The 22414-nt window shown below is 35.6% G+C and overlaps 1 protein-coding gene across 4 annotated transcripts in view; it reads right to left on the reverse strand.

The window, feature by feature from the left end:
* Nucleotides 1-21162, reverse strand: part of LOC131077553 (peroxisomal membrane protein 13) — a 39814-nt gene extending 18652 nt beyond the window's left edge. The window contains exons 1-4 of one of the 4 annotated variants that reach the window (XM_058015071.2): nucleotides 20892-21159; nucleotides 19624-19739; nucleotides 18860-19105; nucleotides 18311-18657 (exon numbers count right to left, since the gene is read on the reverse strand). In XM_058015071.2, the coding sequence (XP_057871054.2) occupies nucleotides 18311-18657; nucleotides 18860-19100 (588 nt within the window). In that variant the 5' untranslated portion in view covers nucleotides 19101-19105; nucleotides 19624-19739; nucleotides 20892-21159. Of the gene's footprint in view, nucleotides 1-18310; nucleotides 18658-18859; nucleotides 19106-19277; nucleotides 19740-20891 lie in introns of all 4 variants that reach the window. The other 3 variants (XM_058015070.2, XM_058015072.2, XM_058015069.2) reach the window with 3 other exon arrangements.
* Nucleotides 21163-22414: the final 1252 nt, after the last annotated feature.

Genomic DNA, 22414 nt, shown 5'->3' on the forward strand with positions numbered 1-22414 from the left:
TTTAAAATTTTACTTTACTAAATCGTTTTGTTTTTTTAATTTCTCAGGTAGCATATAGTGTTTTTGAAGTCAATTGATGCTTCAAGAAAAATGAAAAATGTTGACTATCTCTGTGGGGTGTTGGAGGAGGTGGGTGAAGAGAATGTGGTATATGTTAAGTTTAGTTAAAAATCTGTGATCAAGAAGATAGGAGAGATGGAGATATAACTTGAAAGTTGTATTTGATCTTCTGCAGTGTGAATTGAAGGATGCAACGAACTTATTGATTTTGGTGTGTTCATCCTCCTCAATGTATGCATGTTACATAAGTGGATGAGGGGTTACCTAGTGAAGAGATATGTCTTCCCACGTGGGAAGACACATCTCTTCCCTACGTACCACTCACCACAGCACGTTAACAAGCATTAGGATCATTTACTTGCCCGATCGGGAGGAGCACGATTTATTAAGAATCGCTTAATCACAACCCGATAACATGTAACGATGTAACCGGGAGCGCAATTTATTAAGAATCGCTTAATCACAACCCGATAACATGTAACGGTGTAACCGGTGGTAAATGCAATAATTTAATTTTGATTTATTCATTATTTATTAACGTATATACTAATAGTTAATCTATTATTATATATGTTAACATGTAATCAAATTAATGCATCGGAATCATGAAATAGCACGACCGATGTTACAAGAATTTAACACTCCCTCTTAACTAGGGAGGACACATTTCATGTTAGAGAAAACATCACAATTCATCCATTGATTGTGAAGAGAAGAGATATCACACCATAGTGATATTCAGAGATACGGTTCGACAATGAATATCAAGTCTCATGATACTCACCATAACTCATAGTTATCAAGTAAGGTATGTGCACTGGCATCAAGTCACATGATGCCTACCATACTGATAATGATTTCATGGCATGTCCATGAATATTATGTTCATAATATTATTCACCATGAAGATCTCTATCATAATTATGGTTTACTTAATGATATCAACCAACTAATATCTACCATAATGTCTCAGAGATATATATACTATCATGACATGTCCACAGATATCAAGTCACATGATATCCATCAAGATAGATAAATTGATAATTGTAAAGTCACCACCTTACAATATCAATTTGAAACAAATGTTCATTATTGAAAAGTCGTCACCCTTCAATAATGTTCACAGGGGGCCCATGAAGTCATGGAGTCACACGCATGACAAATAAAAGAGTTTACACATTAAACATCTAAAATATATTAGTATACCAGAATAAATGAGACTCTATCTCAAAATTAAATAATATTTTCCATCATACCAAGTTTATCTCTAAAGTGTTCAATCTTGATCCTGGAGAGAGGCTTGTTAAGAATGTCTGCAATCTGATTACCTGTACTAATATAATTCAGTCGGATCACATTCCTTTCCACCATATCTCGGACATAGTGATAAGGAATCTCAATGTGTTTAGACCTGTCATGAAATACTGGATTCATTGATAGCTTGATGCAACTCTGATTGTCACAATAGATGACAGTAGGATTTAAGGGCTGACCAAACAGTCCTACAAGCAATTTCTGGAGCCATACTGCTTCTCTTGCTCCCATGGAGGCTGCAATGTACTCAGCTTTTGTAGAACTCTGAGCAACTGAAGATTGTTTTCTACATATCCATGAAATCGTTCCTGATCCTAGACTGAAGCAACATCCTAATGTGCTTTTCCTGTCAACTACGCTTCCAGCCCAGTCAGAATCAGTGAATCCATGTAGGTCAAGGTCTACATGTTTACATTTCAGACCAAAAACAATAGTTCCTCGAAGATATCTCAGAATATGCTTCGCAACAACAAGATGTATTTCCCTAGGTTCACATATGAACTGACTTAGTGCATTAACAGCATAACATATATCAGGTCTTGTGTTTACCAAATACATCAGAGATCCAATAATCTGTTTGTAGAGGGTAGGATCTGCAAACTTTGATTCTGCAGCTGCTTCCTTTAGCTTGTGCAGATTTGTCTCCATAGGTGTGGTCATGGATCTACAATCCATCATTCCAAATCTCTTCAGTATATCAATGGTGTATTTTCCTTGATTAAGGATTATACCATCTGCCTGTTGCCAAACTTCCAATCCAAGGAAGTAGTGAAGAATTCCTAAATCTTTCATATCAAACTCAGAGGCTAATTCTTTCTTACATCGAGAAATAAAATTATTCTCTCCTATGATTAGTAGATCATCAAAATAAAGAATAAGGATTAATAATTCACCATTGATTACCTTGTAGTAGAGATTTGGATCTGCTTCATTCTTGGAAAACCCTAATTCCAAGAGATAGTGATCAATTATTTCATACCATGCTTTGGGGGCTTGTTTCAGTCCCTATAGAGCTTTCTTTAATCTGCAGACATGTGATTCAGCCTTATGAATCACAAAACCTTCAGGTTGCTCCAAATAAACTTCTTCTTAAATCTTACCATTCAAAAAAGCAATCTTAACATCCATTTGATGGACTTTCCATCCTTTAGAAGCTGCAATAGCCAAAACTGCTCGGACAGAAGTGTATCTGGCAACAGGAGCAAATGTCTCTTCATAGTCAATACCTTCTTTCTATGAGAAACCTCTGGCAACAAACCTTGCTTTGTGCTTCTCAATGCTGCCATCTGATGCATGTTTGATTTTAAAGAGCCATTTAGAACATACCACAGATTTGCCTTTAGGCCTAGGCACAATATCCCAGACATCATTTTTTAGAATTGACTGATACTCTTCTGACATATCATCTTTCCAAACTTGATGCTTGAGAGCATCTCCAACACAGGAAGGTTTTGCATCAATGATCTCACTCATCAAGGCAGTATAGCTGGAAAATAGGTTAGGTTTCTTACTTTCTCTGAAGGTCCCCTTTGGAGCAGCATAATTTTCGGCTTCTTGAAGCATCTTTTTAGCCCAACATGGTCTCTTCCTAGTTTCGGGATAATGTTCTTCTAAAGGTAAGTCTTGAACTTCATGCTCAACGTTTTCAGGGGTCTCCCTCTGAATCTCAGGGGTGGAATCCTCATCCATGCTTGTAGGAGGATCTTGGTGTTCTAATTCATTAGAGCTTTTGGACCTCCTGAATGCTATGTCTTCTTCGAAGATGACATCTTTGTTTAGTTCAATTTGCCTTTGGCCAAGTATGTATACTCTGTAAGCCTTAGAGGTTTCACTATACCCAACAAATACTCCTTTCTTTCCAGAAGGTTCTAACTTTGATATCTTTTCTTTGGGGACATGAATATAGACTGGACACCCAAAGATCCGAAGATGACTTATGTCAGGTTTGTTACCAGTAAAGGCTTCTTCAGGGGTTTTATTATCAAGAAGAGAATGAGGACATCTATTTTGAATGTACACAGCTGTCCTAGATGCATCAACCCAAAATGAGGTTTCTATATTTTGGTCAATCAACATAGCCCTAGTAGCTTCTACTATAGTCCTATTATTTCTTTCAGCTACCCCATTTTGTTGTGGATTATAAGGTACAGTTAACTCCCTCTTAATCCCAGCATTTATACAATAATTTTTAAACATATCAGAAGTGTATTCCCCCCATTGTTTGTTCTTAAGGTTATGATTTTCTTACCTGTCATGTTTTCTGCAAGAGCTTTGAATTCCTTAAATTTAGAAAGGATTTCTTCAGACTCTCTGTACTTCAGAAAGTATATCCAGGTCTTCCTAGAATAATCATCTACAAATATTACATAATATAAAAATCCTCCTAAGGAGGGTATAGACATGGGTCCACATAAATCAGAATGAACTAATTCTAATACATTTTTGGATTTACTGTTGCTAGAATTGAAAGACGCTTTAGTATTCTTTCCCAAGGCACACCCCTTGCAGGCTCCTTTAGAATTTTAACTTAGCTTGGGTAAGCCAATCACCATCTTCTTTATCTTAGAGGTAGGGCATGGAAATGAAGGTGCCCTAATCTTTTGTGCCAAAGTTCATTCAAATCTGGAGTCTCATGAATCAAGGCTAGAGGTGGAGTGGTGCAAAGTCTGTAGAGGCCCCCTTGTCTTACTCCAATGGTGTGGGCTTTCTTGATGGTGGAGTTCTTTGGCCAAGCAAGTACCTTTCCTTCCATAAAGGTTAATCTGTAACCCTTATCTTCAAGTGCAGAAACTGAGACAAGGTTTCTCTTTATACCAAGTACAAATAGAACTCCAGTCAGCTGTAGGGATATGCCTGACTTTAGGTTGATATTGCAGGGTCCTATTCCCATAACTGGATAATTTGAGTCATCACCAATTGTCACTTCTTCATTTGAATTTTCCACAAGTGTATCTAGGTGCTCACGAAATCCAATGATGCGTCGAGATGCTCCGCTGTCAATCACCCATGTGTTGGAACTGGAGGTGACTTGACTAGAGAGGGTTGAGTAGAAGACTAGTTTCTCGAAATCACTCCCTTTCTTAATTTCTACCATTGAAGCCTGTTGCTTGATCCTGTCTGGGCACTTCATTGCATAGTGCCCATATTGGTCACATCTGAAACATTGTACTTCAGAAATGTCTCTCTTCTTCTTTGAAGACCTCTTTCCATTTGAGTCGTTGTCCCTCGTTCTCTTAAAGTTCTTCTTCTTTCCTTTCTTGTGGGAATTAGAGTTTAGAACTTAAATGTCTTCATTACCATTGTTTTGTTTTATTCCTCTTGAATGCAATCGGTTTTCAATCTATCAAACTTAGGAAATTTAGAACGAGCAGTGATTCCCTGAATGAACGATTCCCATGAGGTAGGAAGTCCATTTAGGGCCATCATAGCAAGTTCTTTGTTGTCTACTAGATGTCCAATAGTGGATAGTTGATCCCTAAGCTCAGTGATCCTCAAGAAATAGGATGTAATTGTTTCTCCTTTATTCATCTTTATATGGTGTAGTTGATTCTTTAAGGTGAGAGCCCTGCTAGTGTTGTTGATTTCATAAATGTCAGCTAGGGCTTTGAACATCTGAAAAGCCATCTCATATTTAGAAATAACTGGCACAATGTGGTCTCTCACTGAATCCACAATTATCTTAAGAGCCTTCTCACTATCCTTGCTCCACTGAATTTTCTCTGTATCATCAGAGGGTTCAAGAACTTCACTTTTGACATGGGAGTCAATTTTATTTTCTTTCGCAACAAGCATGATCCTGAATTTCCAAGATACAAAATTTGATCCTCCACCTAATCGATCTTCAAACCTAACTCCGATTGCCATTAGAATTATAGGAATGTGATCTACTAAGGGTCGAGTGAAAGTCTATGAGATCGTTACAAAATTTTAATATGATCTTCCTTAACTTTGCTCTGATACCATGTTAGGTTTAGTTAAAATTTTGTGATCAAGAAGATAGGAGAGATGGAGATATAACCTGAAAGTTGTATTTGATCTTCTACAATGTGAATTGAAGGATGCAACACACTTGTTGATTTCAATGTGTTCATCCTCCTCAATGTATGCATGTTATATAAGTGGATGAGGGGTTACGTAGTGAAGAGATATGTCTTCCCACGTGGGAAGACACATCTCTTCCCTACGTACCACTCACCACAACACGTTAACAAGCATTAGGATCATTTACTTGCCCGATCAGGAGGAGCGCGATTTGATAAGAATCGCTTAATCATAACCTGATAACATGTAACAATGTAACCGGTGGTAAATGCAATAATTTAATTTTGATTTATTCATTATTTGTTAACGTATATACTAATAGTTAATCTATTATTATATATGTTAACATGTAATCAAATTAATGCATCGGAATCATGAAATAGCACGACCAATGTTACAAGAATTTAACAATATAGATAGTGACAGATAATACAGCAAATTATGTTTTTGCAGGTAAACTTCTTATGGAGAGGCACCCCACCTTGTTTTGGACCCCTTGTGCTACTCATTGCCTTGACCTCATATTAAAGGATCTTGGCAAAAATTCCCTGGATTAAATCATGTGAAGAGAACGCAAGAAATATTTGTAAATACATATATAATCATACCTAGATCCTCAACCTTATGAGGAATTCCACAAATAAGAAAGAGTTGGCTCATCCAAGAATTACCTGATTTGCAACAAATTTTATCACGTTGCAATCCTTGCTTAAGTCCAAGGTCAATTTAAAACACATGTTTGTAAGTGAGGAGCAGACCACATCATCATATGCAAAGACCACTGAAGGATTGAGACAGTTGATCGGGTTTTTGATGAGCATAGCTTTTGACAACCGGCCAAGGAAATTGTGCAATTAATTTTCCATTATATTTTTGTTCTCATTTCCTTATTTTTGTTCACACGTGTTTATGTAGAACTTAAAACTTAAAGCTTAATGTTTCAACTTTCACAATAAGGACAATTCATAGAGCCTCTTGTTGTTCTCCTACGAGTTGCTAATGGAGAGAAGCCTGCAATGGGCTACATTTATGAAGGCATGGATAGGGCCAAAGAGGCCATTAGAGCTATTTATTCAAGGAATTAGGCTACGTATAGTCCCATATGGGAGGTCATTGATTGACGATGGCACAATCTGCTTCACAGGTCTATACATGCAGCTACCTACTTCCTTGAGCCGGCGTTCCAATTTTGCCCAAATTTCAAGGCCAATGACAAGGTTTGGAGTGGGCTCTACGAAGTTGTAGAGCGAATGTCCCCTAATTCATCAATTGGAGTACACATAGTCTGTTAGATAGAGATGTTTAGGAATGCACAATGAGACTTCTTTTCACGAGACATGCAAGCAAAACCGAACATAAATGATATCAGGTAAAAATCTATTCAAGGCATAGTTTAAGATTTAAATCTTAAACTTTTCTATCTATGATTCTATTACCATTATCATAAACTCAAAGTTATTGAATAAAAATGATTTTTATTTTTTCTCGTTTCAGATACATGGTGGGAGATGTTTGGTAATAAGGTGCTAAATCTACATAGGATTGCAGTTCGTATCTTGAGCCAGCCATGTACTACTTCAAGATGTGAGCACAATTGGAGCAAGTGCAAGCATATTCACTCCAAAAAGCACAACAAGTTGGTAGTGCAAAGGTTGAATGATCTTGTGTATGTTCATTACAACCTTCACCTCTGTCACAAACAAATCTACATAGGATTGCAATTTGTATCTTGAGCTAGCCATGTAGTGCTTCAGGATGTGAGCACAATTGGAGCAAGTTTGAGCATATTCACTCCAAAAAGCGCAACAGGTTAGCAATGCAAAGGTTGAATGATCTTGTGTATGTTCATTATAACCTTCACCTCTGTCACAGACAAATCTTGGGCACTGACACGTATCCTATCACTTTAGAGGAGGTTGATCCACAGGCAGAGTGGAAAATTGAGGTTGATGATCTTGTCTTCAACGATGAAGAATTGGAATGGATTGATTAGGTGGATCGAGAGGCAGAGGTAGTAGCGATGGCGGAGAAGGCTAGAGCACGAGGAGACCCATTGGAGGACTTCGAGGATGATGTGGATGTCACTGAGCCTGAGCCTGAGACACAAGCAGATATCATGGCTGCAAAACTTACCAGGACCTATCTTAGGCACACATGTAGGAGGGTTATGAGGTCGAATGGTCACTGATATTGGCTCCTCTGCGCCTTAAACTTCTAGGCTCTAGTTTTTATTTTGATATATGTTTTGAACTTTTGATGCCATGAATTTCATATTCCATGAATTTTGTAGACATTTGACACTATTTATATTTCTCATGTGTTATTTAAATTAACTTATTTCCTTCAGCTCAAACCTAAAATTTGCATTTATACTTATGTGATCATTGTAAACTTGTGTATGTGTTCAAGGTATCTTCTATTTGATTAGATTATTGTATCTTTAAGGTTCATTTATTAAAGGATAAATGAAACAAGTTTTAAATCCTTAAAAAAAAATGAATTTCTTGGGCTTTTCAATTTGTTGAGTCTTGGTCGTGTTCTTTCCAAGTCTGGGTGCCAAGTCTGAGTTCGAGTCAAAAATCAGCTTGCCGAGTTCGAGTCGAAAATCAGCTTGCCGAGTTCGAGTCAAAAATCAGCTTGCCGAGTTCGAGTCAAAAATCAGCTTGTCGAGTTCGAGTCGAAAATCAGCTTGCCGAGTTCGAGTCGAAAATCAGCTTGCCAAGTCTGAGCCGAGTCTAAATCTTGTAAAACTAGATCAAATGAATGACCCTAAATCACCCTCAAAGAGCCCCCTAATCACCACATTAGCCTACAAGTACCATTGATAATAGGCTAACCTCTGAAAAAGTCGATGCTTAGGAAGGCGCAAAAATGAGGACATTACAATCCACCCTTCCCAAAGATTGCTTACCCTCGAGCAATTTGCACATGCATACCAAACCAAATGCTATCTACACTTGTATGCCAGTCTGAATACCATGATCCCATATGAATCTCAATAATATGGTTCCACCAATTTGCTGCACCACTCTGATATAATTGTCATCAATCTACAACAACCTGAGAAGCACTCCATCCATCACATGAATCCCTGAATCCCAAGATTAGGACTCATCATATATCCCTAGAGTGACCAAATAGGTGACCTAGAATAACTCAACCAAAGGGAGTATCCTCATGCTGCTCAAATCTCCCTATATCATACCTCCCATAGAGTACTCCACCTGGATCCCACGAACAAAATGGCCATCCACCTTCCTCGATAACTAAAAAATCCAATTGCTCCACACTGGCTACAAGCGAAATGTCAAACTGCCACAACACTGCCTCCCTATCATGTATCCCAAAAAAGAGACCATCCCGAACAAGCAAACAGGAAGGCCTAAAGGATTTGGTTCCTTCCTCCACACAAGGAAGCACCTCATACCAGTCATCCACGCCACTTTTATGTGTCATTCAAAACATCAAGTCATCAATGGGTGGGTAAATGAAAAAGAATACGCATATCTCATGATGTAATCACAATGAACTGCATTAATAGACTCCAATGGAAGTCCTCTATCAATACTAGGATTTCATACCTCACTGCATGAGTTAGGAATCTCACCATGTAGACCATGGAGCAAAAAGATTGCATCATCATACACAGTATGCCTACCAAACCCAACTGAATCACACTCATCCTGCTCTACCCTTTTGTTATCTCCATGTGTAATCTCAGTGACAATGGAGCTACTACTACCACCACATATTTCATCACTCCAAGCATCATTAACTCCATTAAATTGTTCAACCTTTACAGGCCTTGAAGTAGCTTTTGGTGCCTCTTTCCTTCCAAATATTCTATATAAGCCTTGCAAACATTATGGCATGGTCTCTACCTGAAAGCAAATGCAAGCAATCTAATTTAATCACTTCAAGTGCCCGTCTAAGTGTTTGCAAACTTGATGCTAAGACTTCATCCCTACACTTGTTTTGTCCCTCATCAAAGCGAACTATCCAAAAGAAGTATTTAATGGATCTATCTACGATATCAAAACAAGCTAAAGCTTGTGCAACTTCTTCCTACGCTGAGTACTCACCCTTGAGCTGCTCCAAGAGGTGTAACCTCTTGAAAATCAAATGTCTTCCCTATCAAATCCTTTTCCTCATGGTTGCAAGTTGCAATTTCCTATAAATATTTCTCCTCCACTTTCAAGAGTTCAAACTCTTTATGTGCTTCCCCATCATTATTGCCAATGAGATATGAAGTTTCCTCCTCCATGGCTGATTACTAAGGCAACTATTGCATTGCTGCAATTAGAATCTTCACGTAAGCATGTCTCCTTCATCCCTAAGACCTTACCATGGGGTTCCTCAAATTCATCATCTATGTTCGAATGGGATTGTTGTTTGTTAGAAGAGGCTACCATAGGAGACTTAGTTCCTGCAAAAGATGATGAAGAATGTGCCAAACTCAATTCCAAGCAAAGCTCATCAGCCTGAATTTCTGATTCTTGAAAAGATGATGAAGAATGTGCCAAACTCAATTCCAAGCAAAGCTCATCAACCTGAATTTATGATTGTTGAAGGGCCATTTGGGTAGTCTTGAAGGTGTCTTTAATGTTTAAGAGCACAAAGGTAAGATTTTCTACTTCTTTCTTCCTCAATGCCTCTAAATAAATCTCTGCAGGATCTAGGAGATGATCTTGATCTGAAAGAAGATGTAGATAATCTGATTTCATTGTCTTCATTGCTTCCTTGATCGACTATAAATGTGAAAATTCCTCTCTGGGTCCCCCCTTGTCTCCTCTCTAGTTGGACCTCCCAAAGGTGCTTTTCAACCATCACATGGGTGTCATCAAAGTGTGAGAGCTGCAACAATTTATCTTCGGTGACTTTCAATTGACTCACCTAATTATGTGAGTCAATGGGTATTTGAACAAAATCAGATTTATACGATGAAATGGTTGATTGTCCTTGAAGAACTTGACTTTCTTCTATGCCACCTTCTCTACACATGCTAATTTGGAACTAGGACAGTGTTCATCCCAAATACAAAATCATCATCATCATTTTGTGTCAAAGCACACATAGACTCTATTGTTTCCTTGTACTCATCATATTCAAATATCACACTTGATGATGACATGCATTCCTCGTGAAAAAAGGATGAGGCAACATTAGAAGCACACAACATCATCCATGGAAACCTTCATTTCGTTGATTTTGTCAAGCATGACCTCCAAGTTTCCTACCTAGAAACTTGTGCAATCATTACCTGCTGCAACATCTTTCCCATGACTGAAAATTGCACTTTCAAGTGAAGATTACTCATTGGATGTGGCTGCAATAGAGGACTGATTTTCTAATTTGGCAACCTCTGTGAGGACATCTTCAATCTTCATGTACTCTTCATCTATAGCTTCAGTAGGTGACTCTCCTACATCCTTGTCCTTATAGGACTGAAGTGAACTTGTGGTTCTATTTTCTTTAAAGCTTAGAGTCCAATATCCCATGCATGTTGACTGATTTTTATCTTCTCCAAGATCACCTATAAGCCGCAAGTCACAAACAAGTGCTTCTTCTTCCTTCACTAACCCTTCTTCAGGGGTAACTTCTGATTTTTCTTTCATTATTCTTCTGATGTACTTCACCATGCCCATTTTACCAGGTCTCAAGGTTACACTTAAGAAATCAAAGGAAACTTGTTTTTCAAACCCCTCAGGCATGCTTTAGTACTCTTCAAAGAGTTGGATAGCTTCCTGTTCATAACTCCTCTTGATCTAATCTTCACCTTGCTAAAACCCATTGTCATAACTTTGAATTTTTTACTGAATCACCCAACAAGATGGCAAGAACTTGGGCTCTGATACCACTGGAGTGTCCCACCCCAATGTGCAACCAAATTCATTTATTTTGTCAAACACTTGGAGTACACTTGAATATGAATGGTTCTGAATATTATTATCTATTTGATTTGTTTAATGTTTTAATAACATTTTAATTTTTTTCCCTTCATATAATTCATCTTGACTTCCATACAATCAAGGAGACATTATGACAAACAGCTTGCAATCATACCATATGACTGAACATTTGAAGTCTAAACTTTACGTACTGCTATATGCAACTCAGAAAATCAAAATGATGCACATATAATGCTCTAACCTTAGTGAGCAGCAGAAATAAAGAACTCAAAAATTATAACAACTGAAATAATGAATTTCAGTGTAAATACCTTCTTGTTATACAGGTATTGTGATGCACCGATCTGACCATTCAGATTACAACAACAAATAGACTTCATCAACAATCCTTCATTTAGCATACAATTCCAAATTACAATAACACACCAAGAATGGCATCCCAATATTTGCCTATAGACTTTATAAATTTGCTTGTCAAACCCTAGGGATTGTTCAACTCTTCCAACCTGCAAATAAGCCACCCCGATCTGCCTTCCATCAATCTCTGAATGCCTGAAAAACCCTATAAAGCTGTTAAACCTTGGAAATCTGAATTTAAATAAGTGCAAGTATAATCTCTGGATGAGATTATCAACTAAGTACTCTCGGATGATGTCTCACACCTGCAAGCATTGTTCCTCTTGAGAGTTTTCGTTCTCAATAATCTGGATTTTCAGCAGCAAACCCTTACTCTCCAAAAAGCCTCAACAATTTGCAAATGATCAATAATAATGAAAAAGCACAAAGTGTGCTTTTTTATATTCACACCAAAAAGCAACGCCTTATTTCACTTTTTTAAAATCATTAAATATTAAATGATTTTGTTGCTTTATAATATTCCCAAAGTTGGCGTCCCATTTGGCATAATAATTAAATACTTTATGGCACTAATATATTAAATGCACATTGACCCTTTATATCCCCTTCAATCATAAAGATATTTAATTTAATAAGTTATATTAAAGTCAATGTTAGATTAGACTTAATTAATTAAATAAAATCATTAAACTCCATTAGATACCAAATATCAAACCAACAACTGATCCTGCCAACTTTTTGGATATAACCATGGTGCCCTCTAACCATCCCGATGACTTACCATAAATAGTATGATCCCAAATGTTCAAGTGACTTACTAAAAATAGTAAGTGCATATAAACGGAGCTTGAAAGACCTCTGGAAGGCAAACCACAAAAAAACTGATGCACTGAGATGAAGAGTACTCAAATAGACACCGAAAGGATCACCCAAATAACCCTGAATCACCCTCAAAGGGCCCCCTAATCACTACATTAGCCTATAGGCACCATTGATAATTGCCTAACCTTTGAAAATAACTAATGCTTAGGAAGGCGCAAAATGGAGGCATTACAAAAACCGATCAACCCAAGGCATAAGGTCACTTCACGCATAATCACTATCCAAGGAAATACCAAATATCAACCAAAGAACATGTAGTTGTCTTCTATATTATCGCTGTCCAAGGAAGGAGTATCACAATCTGCAATTAGTTAATAACTAATGACATTAAAATTACAAGGAAAAGACACGATTATGCACTTGTTGCAAAGGATTGTGGATGTTGAAACTTGAGACACAACTTCTCACATCATGTCTCATCGTGGCATATTTAAGAATGATCATAAGCTCCTCCCATAGCATGGAATGTTATGCTTACATATATTTCTTTAGAGTTTCAGTGCTCACACGAGCCAATAGATCACTGAGTGAGAGGAGGGTGATTTTCCATCCGATTGCCAGGTAGAGGATGCATGCACAAAGAGGAATTATAGCAGAGACGGCGTCAAAAGCTTGCATAAACACAAAAAGCCTTAACAGGAAGAGCAACATATTGTAATTCAGATCGGATTCATAACCAATTCAATCGCATGATCATAAGGATAGTCAGGGGCACCGATCTTACCAACTAAGATCTGAACCAATATTCTTGTAACAGCAATACAATCAGAATTCCAATAATCTTAGCACATTTGCAAATCCTTGCATATTGAATTTTATATCAGTTAAAAACGTTCTATCATTGCATTTCAAATTCATACTAATCTCATGAATTAAGCCTTTTTTTATTAGAGCATTACATAACAATAATTCCATTATATATTAAGGCCCTAAGCATCGTAAGAGTAATTGTCTCATTAGATTGTGAAAGTAGAGGAAATCTTACAAGGGACATTACATTTGCTAATAGAGAAACCATTTGGACATACAAATGAACATCTAAGGAATTCCTTTAAGATGGTAAGATATTCTGAATCAGATGACTAGTTGCATGTTCCCACCCAGATTGGACTCCAGAACAAGAAGGAAAATTGGTCCGAAAAGCAAAATGGAAGTCACGGAATAGTTCTCTACCAATATTATTGCCAAACATACAGGGAACGTATTTATGCAGGAGAATCCAACACCGTTTGAAACAGCTTCCTATTTTAGAACAGGCGATTACGATTGGCACAATTCCTTTCACTAAAATCGGCAGTTTCATTAAATTTCTTTAGTGTAATTTGAAGTGGTGGAGTGGAGCGATTAGTAATAGAAGGGTTCCACTTTAGACACTAGACTTTTTTTCTTTTATCTAAATTTTTTATTTTTATCAATTAATTTTTTATTATTTTATATTTATTACTCTGAATATGATAAAAAATAAAAATTCATGAGACCAGCAACTTTCATAAATTCTGAAACTTAAACCTTTAAACTCTAAACTGCACTACAAAATTCATGAACCATCGGCTTTTAAATAATTTAAAAATCCTATATTAAAATCTCAACAATACCCACAAAAAAATTTTAGAAAGCCTCCTCCGCAGACCCCAGCCTTAGAGAGCGGCTCCTTTATTTCAGCATATACTTGCTTTCTTTTCTCCAGTCCTGCGACATGGCGTTTCTTATCTCTTTCTTGCAAAAAATTAATGATTCTTGTAATAGCTACGGAAGATGGAGGCGTTTTGAGGAGGAGTAAGAAAGGAAGATTTCTGGAGTTTTGCATCTTTGGAGAAGTCACGTTAGTGAAATTAGATATCAGAATTCTGTAGTTAGTCTATAAGGTTGTTCTACTTCTATAGTAGTGTGGTAAAATAACTTAAAGGCTGCACCTGTGCAGACCTAGAACATTATGTCTTGAATTGCCAATGTTTTTTTTTTTTTCGATCCTGTTAGCTTATATGTTTTCAGGGTGTTGAGGATAATTCGAGTTGTTCAGATTGTTATATTTTTATAGAAAAAAAAAATACATTAAATTGCTGTTTATCCTTTTTATCTCGTGTCAAACTTTTCTGTTATGTCATATTACGCTGCTTGGATTGTCAGACCTCCCTTGAATCTGCGATCCTCGTCTGTATCAATTGGTATCAAACCAAGGTCTGTCTTTGGATTGAGAGTTTGAGAAGAGCTCTGCCAGTGTTGAGAAAAACATTAAATACAAATGAATTTCAGGTGGGGAGCTGGTAAACAATGTGGGAGAGCGAAAAGCATCCAGAACTGCAAATTTAGCTCAAGGAATTAGGGAGATCCTAGCAAAACTGGCTACAATATAGACAGCTCAAAGAAGAAGAGTTCACCTTGACGATGTGAGTAATGAAAAAAGAGAAGTGACTCCAGAAGCTCAAACCAGATTTCTTAAAATCATTGTAAAGATTGGAGGTATGTCCAATTGGATACACCTTATCATAATGGTAGTCTGAATGGTGAAGAACTCATAGGCTGGGGTTCTATGGGGCTTCAGGATCTGGGGTTCTATGGGGCTTCAGGATCTATTTTCATGGAGCAGGGTCTCATTAAGCAAAAAAAAAATGCTACAGAATTAATTGAAATCATTTACTAAAGAATAGCAGCTTCTACTTTTTAAAATTGCAGATTTGAGTGGTGGAAAAAGTGGGGGGCTAGAAATTGCTCCACCAATTTAGGCTTTTTTCTACCACTTGTCAACCATTTGGAGTGTTCTAATTTTTGCCAATTATTTTTTTTATTATTTTATTATTTATTTTATTGAATTGGATATGTTAAATAATAAAACTATTGAGACCGCCAGCTTTCATAAATTTTGGATCTAAAACTTTTAAGCTTAAACTGCATTGAAAAATTCATGAGACCACCAACTTTCAAATAATCCTATAAAATCTCAACAGCATCCACTGAAATTTTTTAAGAAGCCAACTCCATGGGACCCAGTCATAGATTGGATTACAGAGATGAAACGATACTTCGATTATCAATCTACAAAAGAATCCAAGAAGGTCAAATTTGCTTGCACAAGGTTAAAAATCCATTCACCTTGAAGATGTGCGTAATGAAAAAAGAGAAGTGACTCAACAAGCTCAAACCAGATTTCTTAAAATCATTGTAAAGATTGAAGGTATGTCCAATTGGATACACCTTATTATAATGGTAGTCTGAATGGTGAAGAACTCATAGGCTGGGGTTCTATGGGGCTTCAGGATCTATTTTCATGGAGCAGGGTTTCATTAAGCGAAAAAAAACTGCTACAGAATTAATTGAAATCATTTGCTAAAGAATAGCAGCTCCTACATTTTAGAAATGCAGATTTGTGTGGTGGAAAAGGTGGGGGGCTAGAAATTGCTCCACCAATTTAGGCTTTTTTCTACCACTTGTCAACCATTTGGAGTGTTCTAATTTTTGTCAATTATTTTCTTTATTATTTTATTATTTATTTTATTGAATTGGATATGTTAAATAATAAAACTAATGAGACCACCAGCTTCCATAAATTTTGGATCTTAAACTTTTAAGCTTAAACTGCATTAAAAAATCCATAAGACCAACAACTTTCAAATAATCCTAAAAACTCTCAACAGCATCCACTGAAATTTTTCAGGAAGCCACCTCCATGGGACCCAGTCATAGATTGGATTACAGAGATGGAACGATACTTTGATTATCATTCTACAAAGGAATCCAAGAAGGTCAAATTTGCTTGCACAAGGTTAAAAATCCATGCACCTTTATGGCGGGATTATATACAAACTAAGAAACAAAGAAAAAGGAAAGAACAAATTAAAAGTTATAATAAAATGGTGACAAAACTAAAGACCAAATTCTTCACATTATCACTTGAGTTTATTCAAAAAGGTTACAAAACTTGAAACAAAGGGAAGTAAGATGTAAAGGAATATACTAAGGAGTTTGTAGACTCCTTATAGGGGTTGGATATGTAGAAGATGACCAGAAAAGGTAGCAAGGAAGGTAAATGGACTGCATTAAAATTTCCGAGATGAAATAGTTTGTTGAACTTTAGAAGCATAGAGGAAGCCTATTAAAGTGTTTTAAGGACAAAAGAGAAGTTATCCAAAAGGTAACAAAATAATTCAACCGTCTATTATTGGAAAAGAACAAACAAATAGTAGCAAGGAACAACAAGCATGTGAAGAAGAAATTGGTACTACACAAAATAATGATTTCAATTAAAATACAAAAGGTAGAGGAAGAGGTTTTCATAGGCTCGTGCTACCAATGTGGAAAAGTTGGACATAAGTCATTTGAATGTCTTCAAATATAACAAGACAATAGTAAAAAGTGTATGGCTAAAAATCATGTTGCACAAGTAGATGCAGAAGGTATTGTATCACCTCAGCATACAGAGACACCAAAACGAGGGGAATTGCTAATGCTCAAGAGAGTGTTAATAAAACTAGAAAAGGATCACTCTGAGCAAAGAAGTTTATTCAGGACTACGTGCAAATCAAGTGGAAAGTGTTGCAAGGTAATTGTGGACAGCATTACTAGAGATAATTTGATGTCACAAGAAATAATGAAGTTGATATTGAAGAGGGCAAAGCATCCCAACCCTACAAAGTTTCTTGATTACAAAGAGATCATCAACTCTTGGTGAGTGAACAATGTTTGGTTAGTTTTCAAATTGGAAATTAGAAAGATTAAGTTATGTATGATAAAATCTCTATGGATGCTTGTCATATTCTTTTGGGTAAACACTGGCAGTTTAAGAGGCTACTTAGAATAGAATAAAAAATACATATACTATTATGAAGGATGGAAATAAATTTAGTTTAAAGTTGAAATAGACAGCAGTCCTATTGTATGTTTGAGCATTAAAAACAGTTGTTGAAAGCAGAAAAAACAGTTGAGAGTGATCCACATCAAACAGGTAATGGCAAAGAGAGAAGTATTACAGAAAGCAAGCATAAAACTTTCAAAAGAATGCTCAAGAGAGGACACTAAATATGCTGATTTCAAATTGAAGATTTAATATTTGCCCATATATAAAAGGAAGGATTTATGAAGGGATGCATGATGTGTTAAAGTGGAAAATACTAGGACCATGTCAAGTCTTGAAAGAATTTGTAACAGGAATTTATGAAATAGAGCTTCGAGAAGGAGTAAATATTTCACCAAAGTTTGAAGTTAAAGATTTCTATCTTTATTATGGAGGAGAAACAAGTGCAGAAGTAAATGAGTGTTCAGAATCTCAGATGTAAAGATGATAAAAAGGAAAACAGATAAAGGATGTGAAATGAAATAGAAAACTCAAAAAGATGAAGAGATTCTCTAAATCAAAGACAAAGATGGGATTTTCGGTCTCAAGATTCTCAAATGTCTATGGAACATTGCTTCCTTCCCGACAAATCAGATACATGAGCATCCAACACCGTTTGAAGCAGCTCCCTACTTTAGAAGAGACGGTTACGATTTAATATATGTACATGTGTGTTTATGATTGTAAGTGCTTGTATAGCATCTGGATAGACCACTGTGTTTGGACAAGTCATATACTCAATCAAGAATGAGAGCTAGCTAAATGATTGCAAAAGAAAAGTCAATAGATTGTAAAAGCTAACTCATCCATTAAATTCATTTGGAGAACAGCTACAATTTTCTTGTCTAGAGACTTAACTCATTATACAGAAATAGAAGGTAGAGCTCAAGGTAAATAAAAGAAAAAGTAGTCTCACCGCCCGCAGCATAGACTGCCAAAAGCTTGGCGGCGAAGGAGGTCCACCAAATGGATTATTTGGATCTTGAATCCCATTGTCATAAGGACCTCCTGATCCAAAGCCGTATCCACCCATTGGGCCTCCCATACCATTATTGAGCATCCCACCATATCCATTCGGGCTACCATATCCACGGTACATATTGTTGCCATAAAGACCACCGCTGTATGATCCTCCCATTGTACTTCCATATCCTCCCAATCCGCCATACATACTGTTTGATCCATACATACCAGAACCATATCCTGAATTGTAAGGTGTCATAGCACCATAGCTAGAATTATTATTCGTCATGGAACCAAACCCTGCATTTGGTAAACAAACTCAGCAAACGAAGTGTATTGTGCAACCTGTGTGTTTCACAAAATAAACAGTTATGGAATATTGCTAGCTTGAAAGGACGACGAATGCTATATTACAAACATGTTCAACATTAACTAGGTCAACCGAATTCAGCGGCATTGATTAAGTGTTAGTTGAATAGGAACTAATGCAACCTAAATATACCTGCATAGTTACTTCCATAGCCAACACCGCGGTTCTGTTCCCAGGGTCTTTGTGGCATAGGCCTACCAATTGTGCTTCTATTAGCAACAGGCAGTCTTCTTTCAGCATCTAAATTCTTCTCTCCAATATTTGCAACTCCAGCTGACTCTACAACTGTGCTTGTAGGACCGGTCGAAGAAGGTCTGAATGGAGAAGGACCAGATGAGCTTTCAACATTCTCCCAAGGCTTTCGTGGAGGCATATTACCTGTTTCAGCAGCACAAGAATCAAATAATATAATGGCTAACCTCCAGGAGTAGATATCTTACAGTATCCATAGTGCTCTTTATTTTATTAACACCAAATAAAAGAACCTTTTACAAAATTGAAAAATTCTCTTTGGGTGATTTTTGTTAATATTTCAAAATCTAATTCTTACGAGATTTCAACTTGGATTGTAACTCTGATAATCACACCCACAATCCAATTGCCCTTCGAACATGGATTTTTCTTCTTTTGAAAATATGCCTTTTTCTTAAAAATCGCGACAGCTTCTTTGAAATTGGGTAAGACTCTATGATGACTCCCTGTTTCAATAATCTCTTTATCTATTTATAGGAATTGACTGCTCGAACTCATACCTTAGATCTATCCTTTCTATCTATACTCTGGATTTCAAACAAATTATCCCAAGGCATCGGTGAATTCTCAAAATGATCCAGTAAGGATTTGGAAAAGAATATTCAACAGAAAAGTTATCGTTAAGTTGTAGGCTTGAAATTCACCCTGGGAATCAACAGAGAGAAACTGCCGGCTCCATCATGGGGTGGTTTCAAAACCACTGGTTCCTCTTTAGGGGTAGCTACGAAACCACCAGTATACTGAAGGGGGCAGTCTCCTCCTGACAGCAAAACAAGAATATGGAACAATCAGAACAAAAATGTCTCTTCACATTTTAGACAAGAAGACCTTCCAGTGTACGTTTAGGATCTTCCAGTGCACATAAAAAGACGTGGATTGGGAAAACAATATCATTGCAGGTTTGTGAGAGAGATGTAATAATTAAATTAGGGAGATCTTGGATGTAAGAAGGACCAGCAAATTGAAGTTGATAGTTAGCATAGAAACAACATTTTGGTTGTTATTTATTTTTAGTTGTTATTGATCTGATAAATTTGGTAGACGAACAATTATCTAATTTGCTACTAATAAAAATAATAGGATTCTCAACTTCACTCTTTAATGACTGATCATAAACAACACATGAAATATTCTAATAAGTATTAACATTTAGATAATAATTTAGAAATTGTGACCACTTAGAATTTCATCTTAGATATCATTTTAGAGATTTCAATTTAGATTTCCACAATTAGAATCCAATGCCTTAATCATTTGATCGCTAATTTCTCATCTTCATAATTATTCACAAAATATGATCCAGAACATTAATAAACAATTAAACATACAATTCTTTAAAAAAAATTGTATAATTATAAATACTAAAAATAAAGGCCCTATTCAAATCACCAGAAGTAAACAAATATGAAAGTCATCGGTAAGATTGACTGAAAGATACCTTCCATCATTTTAATTGAGAATTTAAAGCAGAATAATCATAATAGTGTTCCCAGTTCAAATCCCAAAAGAGAGGAGGCAACTGAGAGCAGCAAAACCCAAAAAAGCAAACATATTTGAAACCCCACGTCACATCAAAGTTCTAATACGCAGCCTTTTCATGAATTTAAAAAAGTTAATATAAACCCTACAGCGCAAATTATTATTGTAAAATTTTGATGCTTTCGATATGTACACCAGAAAATCTCAAATCCTCTAATACGCAACATTTCAGTGGATAAAAATATTAATGTAAACCATAAAATCCCCTCCACCGGAAAATAACTAATAAAACAAATTTTAATCCTTTCGAGCTGCGGACAACGTAAAAATCTTACATAGTTCTTACCCCAAGCTAGTTTTCGAACCAAAATAGAAAGAAACATTTATTTTCTGCGGTAATTAAATTTAAAGATAGAACCTGGGCCACCATTACCTGCCATTCCGCCCCAGATAATCGCAGATCATAAGTCTTCAAGAAAACTCCTCTGTGATTTAGTTTTGTTAATTGCGAAGATTCGAGCCTCTGACCTCCGGTCTATTATGTACAGAGAGTTCTCGTTTCGAAATCCCCTCCCCAAAATCTTCAGGAGAAAATTTACAGTGCATAGACAAATATATGAAAAAGAGAGATTTTTTTATTATTATCAACAAATAATAATGGCGAGAGACGTACGGTGGTAGCAATGCTTGAACGGGGGTTTGCAATGGGTTGGAGTAATATTAGATTATTTCATATTTTTTGTGGGAGGTACTTAATTATATTACAATTTAGGTTTATGTATCTTATTTTTTTGTGGGATTTGAATTTGTGATCTTTTTTTGAACTCGGAATGGATATGCTCAAGAAAATTTCGTCAGTTTTTTTGGTAAAAATTTGTGTATTACATGAGATCAATTGGTAGATTATTTAGAAAATAATGTTGCTTGATACCTTCAAATCCACTTTTCATCCATTTACAAGGATTCAATCATAAAGTTCCATTACCATTAAGCTCCTTATAAATGCAATAGGATGAGAGGGAGAGAGATAGTTACAGCAATTGAAAGAGAGAAAGATAAAGAAGGAAAGAGCAAGAGAGAAGGGTAAAGAGATAAAGATAGAGATCGAGAATGAAGATGGAGAAAAGGAGAGAGATGTGGAGAGGTAAAGCGAGAGAGCATATAGAATTAGATAGATGTAAAAACTTGAAAAAATAATTAGAAAAAGAGAGAAGAAGAGATAGAAAGATAAAGATAGAGATAGGAAGTGATATATATATATATATATATATATATATATATATATATAGAGAGAGAGAGAGAGGTGTAGATACCTAAAATCGTCTATTAGTTGAATACTTTTATTTATTCAATTATAAATTATTATTATTTATTTAATTATTTTATTTTAATATTTTTTATTATGTAAATAAATATTTTTATTTGTTTAATTATAAATATTTATCAATTATGTAATTATTTTATCTTTGTGTCTTTTATTAATTAAATAAATATTAGTTAATTAACTATAAATTAATTAAGTGTTAATTGAATAAATACTTTTTCTTTTTAATTATTTTATCATGTTTTCTATTAATTAAAAAATATATTTTTTATTTAATTAATTAATTATTTAAGTTTCTTCTATTTTTAATTAAATAATTATTATTATTTATATAATTAATTCACCAAACCTCTTCTTTCTAATTTAAATAGATATGTATTATGTCTTCTATTAATTAAAATATATATTTTTATTTATTTAATTAATTCATTAAGTCTCTTCTATTTTTAATTGAATAAATATTATTATTTATATAATTAATTCACCGAACCTCTTCTTTCTAATTTAAATAAATATCTATTATTTATATAATCTTTTCGCCTCTCTCTTAAATTAAATAAATATTTAATTTATTCAATTTATCTAATCTTTCCTCTATTAATTGATCAAATATTTATTATTTATATAATCTT

This window comes from Cryptomeria japonica, chromosome 6, assembly GCF_030272615.1.
Source record: "Cryptomeria japonica chromosome 6, Sugi_1.0, whole genome shotgun sequence".
Taxonomy (NCBI): domain Eukaryota; kingdom Viridiplantae; phylum Streptophyta; class Pinopsida; order Cupressales; family Cupressaceae; genus Cryptomeria; species Cryptomeria japonica.